Genomic DNA, 19,008 nt, shown 5'->3' with positions numbered 1-19,008 from the left:
CACCAAAGATGTGGAAGAAGGTGCTCTGGTCAGATGAAACCAAAATCAAAATTTTTGACAGCAATGCCAAACGATATTGTTATGGCTGCTGCTCCCTCCACTGCTGTGTCTACTCACCTCTCCAGGCGTCGCGCTGCCGCCACCTCCATTGTGTCCGTTCCCACCGCAGGCTCCGCTCCTGGGTCCGCTGTCCCGCTTCCTCCTCGCTGCTCTGGTCGTCTTGCCGCCATATCCTCTGCTGCGGTCACTGCCGCCGCTGTCTCTGGGGTTTCTGTTCCGCCTTCTCCTCCTCAACGCCACGCTGATCTTCATCCTCTCATTCTGCCACTAGGGGGCTTCAGCGTGGAGCTCCTTTCCATTTATTCTCTTGGCCTGCTTCTGCTCCATGCATGCGCCATAGGTCGCGGGCGCGTGCTCCTCTCCCCTATTAACCCTCTCAGCTCCTTCCCAGTGGCCCTTGCAGCTCAATCAGCCTTCAGCACAGGGTATATCAGGCGGCTCTACCATTCTGGCTGCGCCTGATTATCGTGTGCACTCCATACGTGCTTCTGGCCCATTTTCTGTCCCGTCCTGCTTACTTGGTTGTGCTAACCTTCTTGTTCAGACCTATTGGACTCTGATCGTCTGTATCCTGTCCTGTGCTTCCTTCCTCCTGAGTCGTCCCTCTTGGTTCCAGCTGTTGCGGTATCTGACTCCCTCGGGCCTGCTCCTTACGATCCCTGTATAGGGGTTGGTCTCCCAGGTCTGCTCGCCCTTGGGAGCTTCAGTGCCGTGACCCAGAGGGTCCACTCTCGCTCCACGTCTCTCCCAATGTCATAGATACAGTGGGGCAAAAAAGTATTTAGTCAGTCAGCAATAGTGCAAGTTCCACCACTTAAAAAGATGAGAGGCGTCTGTAATTTACATCATAGGTAGACCTCAACTATGGGAGACAAACTGAGAAAAAAAAATCCAGAAAATCACATTGTCTGTTTTTTTATCATTTTATTTGCATATTATGGTGGAAAATAAGTATTTGGTCAGAAACAAAATTTCATCTCAATACTTTGTAAAAATCCTTTGTTGGCAATGACAGAGGTCAAACGTTTTCTGTAAGTCTTCACAAGGTTGCCACACACTGTTGTTGGTATGTTGGCCCATTCCTCCATGCAGATCTCCTCTAGAGCAGTGATGTTTTTGGCTTTTCGCTTGGCAACACGGACTTTCAACTCCCTCCAAAGGTTTTCTATAGGGTTGAGATCTGGAGACTGGCTATGCCACTCCAGGACCTTGAAATGCTTCTTACGAAGCCACTACTTCGTTGCCCTGGCGGTGTGCTTTGGATCATTGTCATGTTGAAAGACCCAGCCACGTTTCATCTTCAATGCCCTTGCTGATGGAAGGAGGTTTGCACTCAAAATCTCACGATACATGGCCCCATTCATTCTTTCATGTACCCGGATCAGTCGTCCTGGCCCCTTTGCAGAGAAACAGCCCCAAAGCATGATGTTTCCACCACCATGCTTTACAGTAGGTATGGTGTTTGATGGATGCAACTCAGTATTCTTTTTCCTCCAAACACGACAAGTTGTGTTTCTACCAAACAGTTCCAGTTTGGTTTCATCAGACCATAGGACATTCTCCCAAAACTCCTCTGGATCATCCAAATGCTCTCTAGCAAACTTCAGACGGGCCCGGACATGTACTGGCTTAAGCAGTGGGACACGTCTGGCACTGCAGGATCTGAGTCCATGGTGGCGTAGTGTGTTACTTATGGTAGGCCTTGTTACATTGGTCCCAGCTCTCTGCAGTTCATTCACTAGGTCCCCCCGCGTGGTTCTGGGATTTTTGCTCACCGTTCTTGTGATCATTCTGACCCCTCGGGGTGGGATTTTGCGTGGAGCCCCAGATCGAGGGAGATTATCAGTGGTCTTGTATGTCTTCCATTTTCTAATTATTGCTCCCACTGTTGATTTCTTCACTCCAAGCTGGTTGGCTATTGCAGATTCAGTCTTCCCAGCCTGGTGCAGGGCTACAATTTTGTTTCTGGTGTCCTTTGACAGCTCTTTGGTCTTCACCATAGTGGAGTTTGGAGTCAGACTGTTTGAGGGTGTGCACAGGTGTCTTTTTATACTGATAACACGTTTAAACAGGTGCCATTACTACAGGTAATGAGTGGAGGAAAGAGGAGACTCTTAAAGAAGAAGTTACAGGTCTGTGAGAGCCAGAAATCTTGATTGTTTGTTTCTGACCAAATACTTATTTTCCACCATAATATGCAAATAAAATGATAAAAAAACAGACAATGTGATTTTCTGGATTTTTTTTTCTCAGTTTGTCTCCCATAGTTGAGGTCTACCTATGATGTAAATTACAGACGCCTCTCATCTTTTTAAGTGGTGGAACTTGCACTATTGCTGACTGACTAAATACTTTTTTGCCCCACTGTATGTTTGGAATACTTTTGCAAGGCACTGTATATATGAAATGGAGAAAAATGGCACAACATCAAATACCTCATCAGCCGTACCAGAAATAAGAAAAATGTGAATGAACACATTGGATAACTACCAATACAATATACCAGTCCAGAGGAGAGGATAAGTTAGTTAAATGATAAGAAACTTTTTTTTCCTATGAGAAACAAAGAAATCCACTCACATATCGACGAAATTCAGCTTCCTCGGAGGAACTTGTGCAATTTAGTGTTAATAAAAATTTGACACCATTCCTAAGATATGATTACTTTTCTTTGTAAGCACTGCGGTAAAGTGCACTCCAATGATCACAACATTGCTTATAAGCTCAACAGCAAAGAGTTTGTAAGTACTGTGCATGGTCTGCAGTCTTGCAGTGGTGGTCGGTTTCTAAGGAAACAAACTGTAAAATAAGAAAAGTGTTCATGGGGTCGTTCCCTTTCAATTACATTTCTTCCCTGGCTGGAGTTTTCAATAACAAAAGCAAACCACACTGTACTCACCTTCCCAGGTTCCACCGACGAGTCTCCAACACTGTTCCCGGTGTATGGCATTGGCTCTGGTTCTGATGTCATCTTGACAGCGCTGCAGCCAATCGGGTACATGTGTAGACGTGATGTCAGATCAGCAGCCAAGGCTCTGTATTCTTGCCGGTAGACCAAGGGAAAGTGAGCTACAGTCATGGAATTCAAAGGGAACAACCTGTTTAATATCTGAAGAATGGCTAAAAATTTTAAAGATGTTGTCCGAGACTATTTTATTTTTTTACTATGGGCCTAAAAACTAACAGGCAGGCAGTTGCTAACATAGGCAACTACCTGCTAACATAGGCAACTACCTGCCTGTTCTTCCTGGTGTTTTCCAGAGTGGTCACGGACACTCCTGCTGGCGATTCAGCTGCTGCAAGTCAACAGAACAGCTCTTACTCTACCAGGCTCTTATGTTGAAAAGGCGTGACTGCGGATGTCATGCTGATTGACAGCTGGCTCTCAGCAGTAGTCAGGGGGGATCTATCTGACAATCAGAATGACACCTGCAGTGACGCCCCCGTCAAAAGAGCAGAGGGGAAGAGAAGCCACCGCTTCTCGTATAACTCCACCCTCACATCAGCCATAGACTCAGTCGCCCCTCTCATGCATGGCACAGTGCGACAAACCAATAGGCAACCTTGGCATAACAATCCCACAAAAAAACTTCGACAAGCATCCAGGGTTGTCAACATATAACCCAAACCCATTACCACACATTTGGGATGGGTAGCACTCAGATATAGCACTAAACATACTGATCCACTAGGCAGATATTACGCTGCATGTTGAATCACAAGAGTGTCCTGTTTTTTTATAAAAAGTTAGAATTTTATTAACACAAACAATACAAATAATAAAACAATGCCTCAAAACCGTAAACATTATATACTGGAAACAAGCGTTTGTAGAATTCTAGGAAAACATTAGGTAACATACATATCGTTAAGCCCATTGTATTGGGCACTAGAGCATGCTAAGAAAATTCTTAATAAAATTTTTTTTGTGTTCATTTTTTATTGCATCATAATACCAAACTATGAGCTAATTCTGTACCACTACACAATTTGATAATGATATAAATTATTTCATTATTATTAGAGGCATGCTGGAAAATCAGCACAGGCATTAAAAAGCACTCCGACAAATTGCTGCTCAAAAGCACTAGACACACTGTTACAAATACCCTAAATATAGTTATACAAAAATAGATAATACCAATGGGTGCAAGAGATTATTAGATCCACAATTAATGATATGGTTTAAAGTACTACTTGGTGATAATTTCAATACACCGTCGGGAAATCCCATACTTTAACCCCAGCTACCATTGGTGCCATAAACGCTGGAGGTAAGTAACTCTATAGTGTCATACCAGCTACTGTGAGTGCCCTGACCGCTAAATTGATGATTATATAAACAGTGCAACTTGATGCAAATAAGCAATTGTTACCCTAAAAATATGTTAAACTAGCTCCTATTGGTGCCGTGACCCCTAAACTAATGATTGTATAAATAAAGCAGTTTGTTATAATTACGCGCTGCTGCCGTATGGGTAAACAGCTCCAACAGAATGCGAACCTAGCTACTACTGAATGCCGCAGTCACTGGGCCAATAATCATACAGTCAGGACAGCCCGTTATACATAAGCGTTTGTTACCGTGATGCCAGACCACTGCATGCCCTGATTGCAAGAACACATAAGGTAAGTACACTCTATGCCAAGAGGATTCCTACAAGGTGCAACGCACAAACCAACAGGTAATACTCGGAACTAAAATGGAGCGTTATAGCCACCCATATGTACATAGATGAACAATGCGTCCCTACGTTGGTCCCAGATAAATACAAATGCCGTATAATCAGCCCTCTACATGCAATAAAATATGCCTGAATAAATGGTACAAAAACACCCACACATATATATATTACCTAATTGTGAGACGCTTCTCACTTCCAGCCGCACATGGCACGCCACTTTCCAGAGACCCCGACGCGCGTTTCGCAACAGCTTCCTCCTGGGGGCGCCCCCAGGAGGAAGCTGTTGCGAAACGCGCGTCGGGGTCTCTGGAAAGTGGCGTGCCATGTGCGGCTGGAAGTGAGAAGCGTCTCACAATTAGGTAATATGTATATGTGTGGGTGTTTTTGTACCATTTATTCAGGCATATTTTATTGCATGTAGAGGGCTGATTATACGGCATTTGTATTTATCTGGGACCAACGTAGGGACGCATTGTTCATCTATGTACATATGGGTGGCTATAACGCTCCATTTTAGTTCCGAGTATTACCTGTTGGTTTGTGCGTTGCACCTTGTAGGAATCCTCTTGGCATAGAGTGTACTTACCTTATGTGTTCTTGCAATCAGGGCATGCAGTGGTCTGGCATCACGGTAACAAACGCTTATGTATAACGGGCTGTCCTGACTGTATGATTATTGGCCCAGTGACTGCGGCATTCAGTAGTAGCTAGGTTCGCATTCTGTTGGAGCTGTTTACCCATACGGCAGCAGCGCGTAATTATAACAAACTGCTTTATTTATACAATCATTAGTTTAGGGGTCACGGCACCAATAGGAGCTAGTTTAACATATTTTTAGGGTAACAATTGCTTATTTGCATCAAGTTGCACTGTTTATATAATCATCAATTTAGCGGTCAGGGCACTCACAGTAGCTGGTATGACACTATAGAGTTACTTACCTCCAGCGTTTATGGCACCAATGGTAGCTGGGGTTAAAGTATGGGATTTCCCGACGGTGTATTGAAATTATCACCAAGTAGTACTTTAAACCATATCATTAATTGTGGATCTAATAATCTCTTGCACCCATTGGTATTATCTATTTTTGTATAACTATATTTAGGGTATTTGTAACAGTGTGTCTAGTGCTTTTGAGCAGCAATTTGTCGGAGTGCTTTTTAATGCCTGTGCTGATTTTCCAGCATGCCTCTAATAATAATGAAATAATTTATATCATTATCAAATTGTGTAGTGGTACAGAATTAGCTCATAGTTTGGTATTATGATGCAATAAAAAATGAACACAAAAAAAATTTTATTAAGAATTTTCTTAGCATGCTCTAGTGCCCAATACAATGGGCTTAACGATATGTATGTTACCTAATGTTTTCCTAGAATTCTACAAACGCTTGTTTCCAGTATATAATGTTTACGGTTTTGAGGCATTGTTTTATTATTTGTATTGTTTGTGTTAATAAAATTCTAACTTTTTATAAAAAAACAGGACACTCTTGTGATTCAACATGCAGCGTAATATCTGCCTAGTGGATCAGTATGTTTAAAGCATCCAGGGTTGCGGAGCGGCGTTGGAAGAAAACACACCTGCCAGACGACTTCACTGCTTTTAAAAAAGCTACATTTGACTTCAAATTAGCCCTCACCTCCGCTAAACAGACCTATTTCACTAACCTTGTATCTTCACTATCCTACAACCCAAAACAACTAGTCAGCACATTTACCTCCCTCCTCCGCCCACCACTGCCACCTCCAACTCCCCTCATCTCTTCCAAGGACTTTGCCACCTACTTCAAAAATAAGATCAACCAAACAAGGCAAACCTTTACTGTTCCATCACCCCAACCACTCCATATACCAGACCTCTGCCCTTCCCTAATAACCTCCCTCTCCAACATCACTGAAGGAGAGCTTACTCGCCTCTTTTCCAAATCGCACCTCACCACCTGTGCACTTGACCCCATCCCCTCCCACCTGCTCCCCAACCTCACTAACATGCTCATTCCAGCCCTAACCCATCTCTTCAACCTATTGCTATCTTCTGGTACCTTCTCTTCGGCCTTCAAACATGCCACCATCACACCCATCCTCAAGAAAACTAACCTTGACCCAACTGCTATGCCAAGCTACCGCCCCATATCACTGCTCCCGTTTGCTTCAAAACTCCTTGAGCAGCATGTCCATGCTCAAATTTCTTCCCACCTCTCATCTAACTTTCTCCTTGACAACCTCCAATCTGGCTTCCGCCCACACCACTCCACCGAAACTAATTACTAATGACTTACTCACAGCCAAAGCTAACAGACAGTTCTCCATCCTCCTCCTTCTTGACCTGCCCTCTGCTTTCGACACAGTCAATCACTGCCTACTGCTACAGATTCTTTCTTCCCTTGGCATCAAAGACCTTGCCCTTTCCTGGATTGCCTCATACCTTTCCGACCGCACATTTAGCGTTTCCCACACCACCTCCTCATCCTGCCCTCTCTCTGTTGGAGTCCCTCAAGGCTCTGTCCTAAGGCCCCTACTTTTTTCCATCTATAATCTTGGCCTAGGACAACTCATAAAGTCCCACAGCTTCCAGTACCGCCTGTATGCGGATGACACTCAGATCTACCTCTTTGGCCCAGATGTCACCTCTCTGCTGTCCAGAATCCCGAAGTGTCTGTCAGCCATATTCTCCTTCTTCACCTCTCGCTTCCTAAAACTCAATGTAGACAAAACCGAACTCACCATCTTTCCCCCATCTCATGTATCCCCCCCTACCTGACCTATCTATTATGGTAAACGGCATCACGCTCTCTCCCGCACCTGAAATCCGCTGCCTCGGGGCAACTCTCGACTCTGCCCTGTCCTTCAAACCACACATCCAAACTCTTGCCACCTCCTGTCGCCTCCAACTCAAAAATATTGCCAGAATTTGTTCCTTCCTCAGCCCACAATCTACCAAAACTCTTGTGCATGCCCTCATCATCTCCCGCCTCGACTACTGCAACACCCTCCTCTGTGGCCTCCCCGCTAACTCTCTTGCACCACTCCAGTCTGTCCTCAACTCTGCGGCCCGGCTAATCACCTCTCTCCTCGCTACTCCCCTGCTTCTCCCCTCTGCAAATCCCTCCACTGGCTCCCAATTCCCCAACGAATCCAGTTCAAACTACTAAGACTGATCTACAAAGCCATCCACAACCTGTCCCCTCCCTATATCTCTGAACTAATCTCCCAATATCTTCCCTCACGTAATCTCCGATCCTCCCAAGACCTCCTACTCTCCTCCACACTTAAGGTACCGTCACACTTAGCGACGCTGCAGCGATACCGACAACGATCCGGATCGCTGCAGCGTCACTGGAGAGCTGTCACACAGACAGCTCTCCAGCGACCAACGATCCCGAGGTCCCCAGTAACCAGGGTAAACATCGGGTTACTAAGCGCAGGGCCGCGCTTAGTAACCCGATGTTTACCCTGGTTACCAGCGTAAAAGTAAAAAAAACAAACAAACACTACATACTTACCTTCCGCTGTCTGTCCCTCAGCGCTCTGCTTCTCTGCTCTGTGTAAGCACAGCGGCCGGAAAGCACAGCGGTGACGTCACCGCTCTGCTTTCCGGCCGCTGTGCTTACACAGGGCAGAGAAGCAGAGCGCCGAGGGACAGACAGCGGAAAGTAAGTATGTAGTGTTTTTTTTTTTTTACTTTTACGCTGGTAACCAGGGTAAACATCGGGTTACTAAGCGCGGCCCTGCGCTTAGTAACCCGATGTTTACCCTGGTTACTGGGGACCTCGAGATCGTTGGTCGCTGGAGAGCTGTCTGTGTGACAGCTCTCCAGCGACCAAACAGCGACGCTGCAGCGATCCGGATCGTTGTCGGTATCGCTGCAGCGTCGCTAAGTGTGACGGTACCTTAAGTATGGAGGAGAGTAGGAGGTCTTTGGAGGATCGGAGATTACGTGAGGGAAGATATTGGGAGATGTTTACCCTGGTTACCAGCGAAGACATCGCTGAATCGGCATCACACACGCCGATTCAGCAATGTCAGCAGGAAGTCCAGCGACGAAATAAAGTGCTGGACTTTCTGCAGCGACCAACGACATCACAGCAGGATTCTGATCGCTGCTGTGTGTCAAACTGAACGATATCGCTAGCCAGGACGCTGCAACGTCACGGATCGCTAGCGATATCGTTTAGTGTGACGGTACCTTTATTCGTTCCTCACACAACCGCCTCCAAGATTTCTCCCGAATATCCCACATCCTCTGGAATTCCATGCCTCAACATGTCCGACTATCGACCACCCTCGGCTCCTTCAGACGGAACCTGAAAACCCATCTCTTCAAGAAAGCCTACAGCCTGCAATAACCATTCTGCCGCATTGCCAGAGCCGCTGCCTCGCCAGAGCTAGAGCCGCTGCCTCGCCCCTACCTTCTGCCTCTTCCCCACTATCCCATAGACTGTAAGTCCGCAAGGACAGGGTCCTCTCCCCTCTGTACCAGTCTGTCACTGTAAATTTGTTTACTGTAAACAATATCTATAACTCTGTATGTAACCCCTTTCTCATGTACAGCACCATGGAATTAATGGTGCTATATAAATAATAATAATAATAAAGCCACTGATCTGTTGACGTGACATCAGCACAAGCTGCAGAAGCACCAGCAGGAACAGTCTGTGACCGCTCTGTGCTGGCAGACATTGGCCTATTAGTTCTTAGGCCCATAGTAAAAAAAAAATGAAAGCGTTCTCCTTTAATAAGCAGTATATTGCAAAATTGCTGGTATTCACAAGCTTTGACAATATCCAGTTATGAATATGGGGGAAAAAACTTTTAAGCGACAGATACATTTATTAAAGTCCATTATTTCACATTATTACATTTATCTTGGTGTACTCTGTAAGGCACCACAAAAATACCATTAGCCCATCTACCTAAACTATTCTCATCTCACTGAAATCATCCCCATCTTATAATACTTTATATCCTAGAAAATGCTCTGTTACGATCTGGAGATCAGCTCTGATCTCAGCTCGGCAACTTCAAAGGTAAATTATATTTCTGTTATTCTTATTTCTTATGTTACATTTTCAGACATTATACAGTAACTCCGGGATAAGAGACCAGTTACTTACCTACAAGATCACCGCCGATTCTGCGCAGAGTGAACATGCAGCCTTGCTGGTGAAGAATACCGCTTTACAAGCGGAGGTGAGCTCCATGTATTAATTATTGAAGTAACTTCATTGTTAGACTGCTGGGACTTCCACCGATCACCAGAATGGGAAAATGCGACCATTACACCCCACATGGCGTAGTGTCGTAAAGGAAAAAAACTAAAACTAAGATCTCTAAAATTGCCATATTTTATTCACCTCATAATTCCCCCTTAAATGCAATACAAGGTGATCAAAACATCATAATTCCCCCTAAATGGTGCCATTAAAAATGGTGTCTGCACAGCTCTATCAATGAAAAATTGTAAAAGTTTTGTGTCTTGGAAAACGGTGACACAAACCAATTTTTCTTTCTTTATTTTACAAACATCAGAATTTTTTTTTTACGCTACAAAAATAACAATAAAAAATATATACAAGTTTTGTATCGTCATAACAATACTGTCTTGAATAATCATGTTGTCAGGTCATTTTTGAAAAGTCCCCCCCCCCCAAAAAAAAAATAACAACGGCAAATGTTTTTACTTCATATGAAATTTTTCCTCTGTTTTTCAGTTCATTATATAGTAAAGTGAATGGTGTTGTTGAAAACTGCAACTTGTTCCATGAAAAGAAAAAAATATGAAAGTTATGGCTCTTGCAAGAAGGGAGGGCAATCAAAAAGGAAAATTAGCTGCATCTTTAAGGGATAAATACAATTTGGTGAAATCACTCTTTTAAAGTCAAATGCTACTGGCTCAGGTGGTGAGGTGTAAGTCGGTCAGTTTATGCAACATGGACCAAAGGTGATGGGGGAGGCACGGTGGCACGGTGGCGCAGTGGGTAGCACAGCAGCCTTGCAGCGCTGGAGTCCTGGGTTCAAACCCCATGAAGGACAACATCTGCAAAGAGTTTGTATGTTCTCCCTGTTTTTGCGTGGGTTTCCTCCGGGCACCCCGGCTTCCTCCCACATTCCAAAGTCATACTGATAGGGAATTTAGATTGTGAGCCCCATCGGTGACAGCGATGATAATGTGAGCAAAAATGTAAAGCGCTGCGGAATATGTTAGCGCCATATAAAGATTATTATTATGGCATGGCAAGCGGGGATTGCTGGAAGGCATGTGGTTCAGCAAGAACCAGGATAGCAGAGTATTAAGGATGACAGACAAACAAGCAGAGTAGAAAATACCAGCGGTCACTGAGTCAAAAGTGTGGATATTGTGAAGCAGTGACCGGTGTTATATGCGAGGGTCACTATGTGTCCCACAGGATGTGCAAATGTAAGAGGGTGAACTGTAGTCCCACTGAGAGGGCACTAGGACCCTGTGGTTTTTGCCTATTGCAGAAGAGAACAGACCGTGCAAAACTCCCAGAGACAATGTGTGCTGCTGGGTGGGGTCTAGTGTCTCGGGTGTAAAGTGAAACTTGGAAGTGAGAGCTGAGAGAGAAAAAGGCGGGAAGCAAAGGCAGAAGCTGCTGTGATATCTAAAAGAGAGACTGTGTGGATTTACTGCAAGTGTTTTTGGAGGAAAAGAAGCTTTTGAGAGACTTTTTGTTGCTAACGTTCCCCTGGAGAAGAATTAACCTTTTGTTTAACTCTGTGAGAGACTTGTGTGGCTAACGTTTCCTGGAGAGGAGTTAACCCTTTATTTAACAAAAGACTGAGACTTTACTAAGAACCCAGTACGTATTTGGAAGTCTGTGGATTCCCTGTGCATTGAGTGGAGAAACAAGTCTGGACAGACTGCTGATACAGAGACAGACGGATTGTCGTGGAACCATTCCTAGGAGCTACAGAAGCAGAGACAACATCGTGAGACCACTAACTAAGTCCCCGGCGTTTGGGCTCGGCATCGGCCGACAAGACAAGACAAGAGGAGTTTGCTGTAACTTATTGGCGCTGAAAATATGAACTGGCTGCAGCCTGTGCGGATTCCTGCCTAGGAGGAAATCCATCTCAGGATACGGTACCATAGTTATAGATACCCGGGTATCTCTGCTCAGAGTGTTAAATTGTTACTTTAGAGGTGTATCTTATATTAGAGTTGTGTAAGTTATACTCAGTGTGCCATTCCAGGGGCTCCCTTAATAACACTACATTCAATTTACACTTCTTCCTGTTTTTAGTTGCCTGTTAGGTAAATTTCTTACTAGTCTGTTGTAGTATACAGTTCTCAGGAGACCTTTGAGTGGCACAGTGATTTCAGCTGCTGCTGAATTGGTGTATCTTTGGGGTGCATCTGTCTTAATATTCTCCATATTACCTTGATTATTTTGCCTTTGAGTAAATACCGTTGGAGATTTCTGCCTTGGTCTTGGTTTGTGACTCACTGGATCTTATTCGGACCTCTGGTCATTACATTTTTTGGCGTAGTCGGCAGGATCCAGTGTTTGTCATGGACGAGGGCGAGGGTGGAAATGACCCCGCTGTATCCGCATCCTCCTCAGGGGTTGGGGTTCCCTTGGCAGCCGCTGCGACTCCGGGAGGGTATGTGCCTGTAGGGGCTTTACTTCAGCACATGCCGAAATACGATGGGCGCAATATGGCGTTGCAAGATTGGGCTGAGAGAATCCGGAGTATTCTGCGCATGTGTAATTTGACCCCCGCGTTACGCGCTGAGCTGGCATTAAATGCACTGGAGGGTGATATTAGGCGTATGGTGATGGTGCGCCCAGCATCAGAGAGGGATACATTAGAAAAGATTTTGGAACTGTTAGAGGGGAGTTTGGGGGGCCGAGCGCGTGTGGCTCAGCTTCGGTCCCTATTCTTTAATCGTCCCCAGAGAGAGTGTGAGTCCCTGATGCAGTACTCTAATATTTTGCAAGAGATGTTGAATGAGATGCAGCGACTAGACCCGGGGGCCATGGGGGCATTCCGGGAGGTAGACCGCTTGCTCCGGGACCAATTCATCACCGGTGTAGCCAATAGACTTCTCCGGGACAAACTGTTGGAAATGGCCCGGGTTGCACCAGAGTTATCTTTCTGGCAGATTTACCGAGCTGCAGTGGAAAGGGAAGAGAAATCGGCCTATGTTCCCGAGGGGTCAGTGAACAGTGCCCAGCTGGAGGAAGGTGGTTCATCAGGGTCGGGGGGAGAGGGGCTGGTAAGCGTGGTACAAGCTCTGCGTGCTGAGGTGAAGGAGTTGAAGCTGAAATTGTCTCAACTGACAGTTGATCCCGCCTCTACCCCCTCGCGGGAACCTCCTGCCTCACCCCCTGGAACGGTGACCCCGCAAATGGCCAGGTCGTCCTATCAGAATGAGTCAAGCCCTCGCCCACGAGGAACAATCACCTGCTGGAAGTGTGGCCGCCAGGGACACATCTCGCGTTACTGCCGGGCGCTTACAGCCCCAGAAACCCCGTCGCCGGCTTTAAACTTCCGGCCGCTGCCATGAGAGGGCAAGCAGCAGCGGCCCCACCCACACAAAGCCCTCGACGGAATGAACAAGATTTGTTTGCATGTAGTCCAGTGATAGAAGCAGAGTTTGAAGGGCGGAAGATGAGGTGCTTGGTTGACACGGGATCCGAATGTACTATAATGCCTCTAGAAGTATATGAGAGATACTTCAGTCGACTAGTGATTCCAGAGGATGGCCGAGTGATACGACTGACCGCCGCAAATAATGGTCAATTGTCAGTAAAAGGGATCGTGTGGATGCAACTAAAAATGTTTGGTCAAGAGCTGGGGCAGAAAGGGGTAGTACTGGTGGATCACCCCCCTAGAAGAGGGATGGAAGTGACGCTCGGAATGAACGTGCTGCGAGATTTGAATCACCAGATGTATGCCAGTGAAGGACCCCGATACTGGGCCCGTGCGACAAGACACCGACCCACACAGAGAATTCTACACCGTCTAGTGCTGAGTTGCGACTTGCTGAAAAGTGCGGTCCCAGGTGGCCGGGTGGGCCGGGTCCGAGTGACTTCGAGGGCCCCGATCCTGCTGGGACCCAGACAAGAGGAACTCTTAATGCTGCCTGTGGGAGCTGCACAGAGATTGAATGGGCTTGAAGTGCTACTTGAGCCCGCCCGAGAGGGTTCCTCATTTGCCAAGGTACATGTGGCCCGTTCTTTGGCGATTGTGAAGAATGGACGAGTACCGGTCCGATGCATCAATGTTTTAGATGAAGCTGTTGCAATTCCCGCTGGGACCATACTGGCTGAACTGTTCGTACCGGCAGAGAAGGTGCCGGAAAATGCAGGGTTCGAATTGCGACCAGACCAACAGTCATCCTGGACATTCGCGGTCGAGGTAGGCCGGACTGAACCTCCTACGGAGGAATGGAATGTTCATGTGATCATGGAGCAGATGGGAGTGGATCGGGAGAAGCTGACCCCCGTGCAGTTGGAGCAGTTGGAGAGAGTTTTGTGGGAACATCAAGAGACCTTTTCCCGACATGGAGAGGACTTCGGGTGTACCCAGACGATTGAGCATGAGATTCCAACGGGGGATACTCCACCCATTAGAGAAAGATATCGCCAAATTCCTCCGGCGCTCTATCAAGAGGTGAAGAGCATGGTGGCCAGTATGCTGGACAACCAAGTGATCCGAGAGAGCCGGAGTCCCTGGGCGGCCCCTGTAGTCTTGGTCCGCAAGAAGGATGGGACACTCCGATTTTGTGTGGACTATCGGAAATTGAATGCCCACACCGTACGGGACGCCTATCCTTTACCCCGTATTGAAGAATCCCTGTCGGCCCTGGGTCGGGCCAAGTATTTCTCAACGTTGGATTTGGCAAGCGGGTACTGGCAGGTCCCAATGGCTGAAAAAGATCGGGCCAAGACGGCGTTTGTATTGCCAATGGGGCTCTTTGAGTTCAACCGGATGCCCTTTGGCCTCGCTACCGCCCCGGGAACCTTCCAACGCCTGATGGAACATTGCTTGGGTGATCTAAATTTTGAATCAGTCCTGATATATTTGGACGACATTGTGGTGTTCGGAACCTCATTTGAAGATCATCTGGAGAAGCTGCGTCAAGTTCTCCGGCGGCTCAAGAGCTACGGCCTGAAAATAAAGCCAAAAAAATGTCAGCTGTTACGAAACCAGATTGAATATTTGGGGCATCTGGTGACCCCGGACGGGGTACTACCTTTAGCCAGTAAGATTAAGGCGGTACAAGAGTGGCCACCTCCTTGTGACCTGCGAGAAGTGCGGGCCTTCCTGGGCCTAGCAGGATACTATCGGCGGTTTGTGCCTAAATTCTCACAAGTGGTGAGTCCCTTGAATGAACTTTTGAGAGGGACAGCGCTGGGTCCTCGAAATCGCCCCATTCCATGGGGGCCCCTACAGAAAAAGGCATTTGATGGAGTGAAAACCGCCCTAACGAGTGCCCCATTGCTGGCCTACGCCCGGTTTGACACCCCTTTTTTGTTGTATACCGATGGTAGTCTTCATGGGTTGGGGGCAGTACTAGCACAGGTGCAGGACGGCCGAGAACGAGTGATTTCTTATGGCAGCAGATCTTTAAGAGACTCCGAGCGAAATCCGGCTAACTACAGCTCATTCCGTCTGGAATTGCTGGCCCTGGTGTGGGCAATGACAGAACGCTTCGCCGAGTATCTAACAGGAGCTGAGGTGCTAGTCATGACAGATAACAACCCGCTAGCTCACTTAGAGAATGCAAAACTGGGGGCGTTGGAGCAGCGGTGGGTCGCCAGACTGGCCAAGTTCAATTACCGCATTAAATTTCGCTCTGGTCGAGAGAACGGCAATGCAGATGCATTGTCAAGAGTGCCCCTTGGGTCATCCGGGGAAGATGTTGATGAACAACTTGAGGATACTGAAACTCCAGCTTTGGGGCAAATACCTATCTTCCAAAGTGTGGTACACTCAAGTGGGGTGGCCACCGGGATGCCCTGTGTCCTGGGTAAAACACCCTCAGATTGGACAAGAGTCCAGGATGAGTGTCCGGACGTTGCACTTGTGCGCCGTTGGGTACAAAACAAGGCCTGGCCCAGTGCAGAGGACAAGGCTCAGTTGTCCATGGAAGGAATGAAACTCCTTCGACAATGGGATAAATTGTGTGTGGAACAAGGTCTTTTGTATCGTAAGGTGTACCTGCCATCGGAGCTGCAGCATCGGTACCAACTGATAATTCCTGTGGGGATGGGGCCGGTGGTCGCTCGTGAGGCGCATGAGAAGGGGGCCCATTTTGGAAGTGAAAAGACACTTCAGTGGTTGCAGCGAGTCCTCTACTGCCCTGAGTTGGGAGGGATGGTGGCCGACGCGTGTCGGCAGTGCCGAATTTGTGGGCTCAACAAAAGCCCTGAGCAGCGGGCTCCCACACAGTCTATTAAGACTTCAGCTCCACTGGAACTACTCATGATTGACTACGTGTTGATAGGGTACTCTACATCAGGGTACTCCTACTGCCTGGTGATGACAGATCACTTTACCAAGTATGCTGTAGCGGTGCCGACAAGAGATCAGACGGCCAAGTCGGCGGCTGAGGCAGTGTGCCGACATTTCTTCCAAGTGTTCGGGTGTCCGCAGAGAATACATTCAGATCAAGGGGCCTGCTTTCAGGGAACGCTGATGAAAGAGTTGCACCAGCTCTATGGTATCGAGCAGTCGAGAACAACGCCTTACCACCCTCAGGGTAACGGGGCGTGTGAGCGTTTTAATCGGACCCTGTTGCAAATGTTGAGGTCCTTAGAGAGTCAGCAACAGACATGCTGGCCTGAGTATCTCCCCGAATTGATGTGGGCTTACAATAACAGGGTGCACAGTACTACTGGTTACTCACCACACATGTTGATGTTTGGTAGACCTGGCCGAGACATTGAGGATTTGAGCATGCCAGATCCCTCCTCCGCCCCCCTTCGGACTGCATCCGAGTGGGTACGAGAGCATCGGCGGCGGTTGAGGGTGGTGCATCAGGTGGTGGGTGACCGCCTTCGCCAGGTGGTCCATAAGGACACGCGACCTGTACAAACAGAGCTGTTCTCTCCGGGAGACAGAGTGTTGGTGAGGACAAAACGACGGTCAGGAAAGCTGAGTGACCGATGGGAGGCGATACCGTATCTGATAAAAAAACAGGTGAACCCTGAGATTCCAGTGTACGAGGTCGAACCGGTGGGGACAGGGGGGCCAACCCGTAATTTGCATCGTAACATGTTACAGCGGTGCTGGTTTGAAGATTCGGCGCCTACCCCCCTAGAGCCAGAGGCCATGTTTCAAGGGGCGGAAGCTCTGAATGATCTTGAGTTTGATGGTGTGCTTACTCCTGCGCCTGCTTATTTGCCCCCTGTGACCGATCTGGCCTAGGGTGATGAGAATGTTGGGGATATGGAGGATGTTGTTGAGGAGAGTGCATCAGGTCAACTGCTTGGTCCTGACGCTGTATCACAGGACATCGAGCCGCAGGAGGAGACAACTCCACTTACGCCCACTGACACGACCATGGAAGAGACTCTAGCTCCCTCTAAGGTCGCACCTGTTGATGTAGGACTCAGGAGAACTACACGATCTACGGCAGGAATACCGCCTCAGCGATATGCTCAAGATGAATTTGAGTGGGAAGGTATGTCGAGGACGCCAACCTCTAGTGGGGTGGCATGTAAGAGGGTGAACTGTAGTCCCACTGAGAGGGCACTAGGACCCTGTGGTTTTTGCCTATTGCAGAAGAGAACAGACCGTGCAAAACTCCCAGAGACAATGTGTGCTGCTGGGTGGGGTCTAGTGTCTCGGGTGTAAAGTGAAACTTGGAAGTGAGAGCTGAGAGAGAAAAAGGCGGGAAGCAAAGGCAGAAGCTGCTGTGATATCTAAAAGAGAGACTGTGTGGATTTACTGCAAGTGTTTTTGGAGGAAAAGAAGCTTTTGAGAGACTTTTTGTTGCTAACGTTCCCCTGGAGAAGAATTAACCTTTTGTTTAACTCTGTGAGAGACTTGTGTGGCTAACGTTTCCTGGAGAGGAGTTAACCCTTTATTTAACAAAAGACTGAGACTTTACTAAGAACCCAGTACGTATTTGGAAGTCTGTGGATTCCCTGTGCATTGAGTGGAGAAACAAGTCTGGACAGACTGCTGATACAGAGACAGACGGATTGTCGTGGAACCATTCCTAGGAGCTACAGAAGCAGAGACAACATCGTGAGACCACTAACTAAGTCCCCGGCGTTTGGGCTCGGCATCGGCCGACAAGACAAGACAAGAGGAGTTTGCTGTAACTTATTGGCGCTGAAAATATGAACTGGCTGCAGCCTGTGCGGATTCCTGCCTGAGAGGAAATCCATCTCAGGATACGGTACCATAGTTATAGATACCCGGGTATCTCTGCTCAGAGTGTTAAATTGTTACTTTAGAGGTGTATCTTATATTAGAGTTGTGTAAGTTATACTCAGTGTGCCATTCCAGGGGCTCCCTTAATAACACTACATTCAATTTACACTTGTTCCTGTTTTTAGTTGCCTGTTAGGTAAATTTCTTACTAGTCTGTTGTAGTATACAGTTCTCAGGAGACCTTTGAGTGGCACAGTGATTTCAGCTGCTGCTGAATTGGTGTATCTTTGGGGTGCATCTGTCTTAATATTCTCCATATTACCTTGATTATTTTGCCTTTGAGTAAATACCGTTGGAGATTTCTGCCTTGGTCTTGGTTTGTGACTCACTGGATCTTATTCGGACCTCTGGTCATTACACAAAGAAGCATATGGAAGCTGTGGAAGTGCATTTCAGTCACAGGCATACCTGTGATTGCAATGCAAAATAAAAATGAGCATTGGTCTTGGGCATGCTATGTGTCCAGGGCAGATATAAGAAGACCTGTTCTGGGTTTTTATTTTTGAAACGGACTACAGGATGGCAGCGGGGCAGTCTATTTCCTCCCCAGCCCCAAGTTTTCCATGTGGCCGACGGCCACAGGTTCTTTTGTAAAAACCCCTGTAGCAGTGGGTGGGGTGTGTCAGTTTTGGTCTTGGAAGAGCAGAAGGCTTTGCAGAGCAACACAGGGCCAAGCAGAGCCAAATGGCCTGGCAGCCTTAGCGTACATGGCGGTGCAGTCGCCCACGGCAACCAGTCATGGACTGTCTTTGTTTTCCCGGCTGGCGATCGGGAGGATACAGCGTGCTGTACACTGTGTGAGTTTTGGACATTAATCACGTTTTGCTTTGAACTTTGCTGGTTC

At 47.3% G+C, this 19,008-nt stretch overlaps 1 protein-coding gene across 1 annotated transcript in view; it reads left to right on the top strand.

Annotated features, from left to right (window-relative positions):
* LOC138644984 (coiled-coil domain-containing protein 170-like) overlaps nt 1–19,008 on the top strand; it is a 105,378-nt gene that overhangs the window by 48,081 nt on the left and 38,289 nt on the right. Inside the window, exon 4 of the mRNA XM_069733944.1 lies at nt 9,822–9,938. Coding sequence (XP_069590045.1) covers nt 9,822–9,938 — 117 coding nt within the window. The remainder of the gene's footprint in view (nt 1–9,821; nt 9,939–19,008) is intronic.

Source organism: Ranitomeya imitator, chromosome 1 (genome assembly GCF_032444005.1).
Source record: "Ranitomeya imitator isolate aRanImi1 chromosome 1, aRanImi1.pri, whole genome shotgun sequence".
NCBI lineage: Eukaryota > Metazoa > Chordata > Amphibia > Anura > Dendrobatidae > Ranitomeya > Ranitomeya imitator.
The sequence above is the reverse complement of the archived record's forward strand: the minus strand, read 5'-3'. Positions and strand labels throughout refer to the sequence as shown.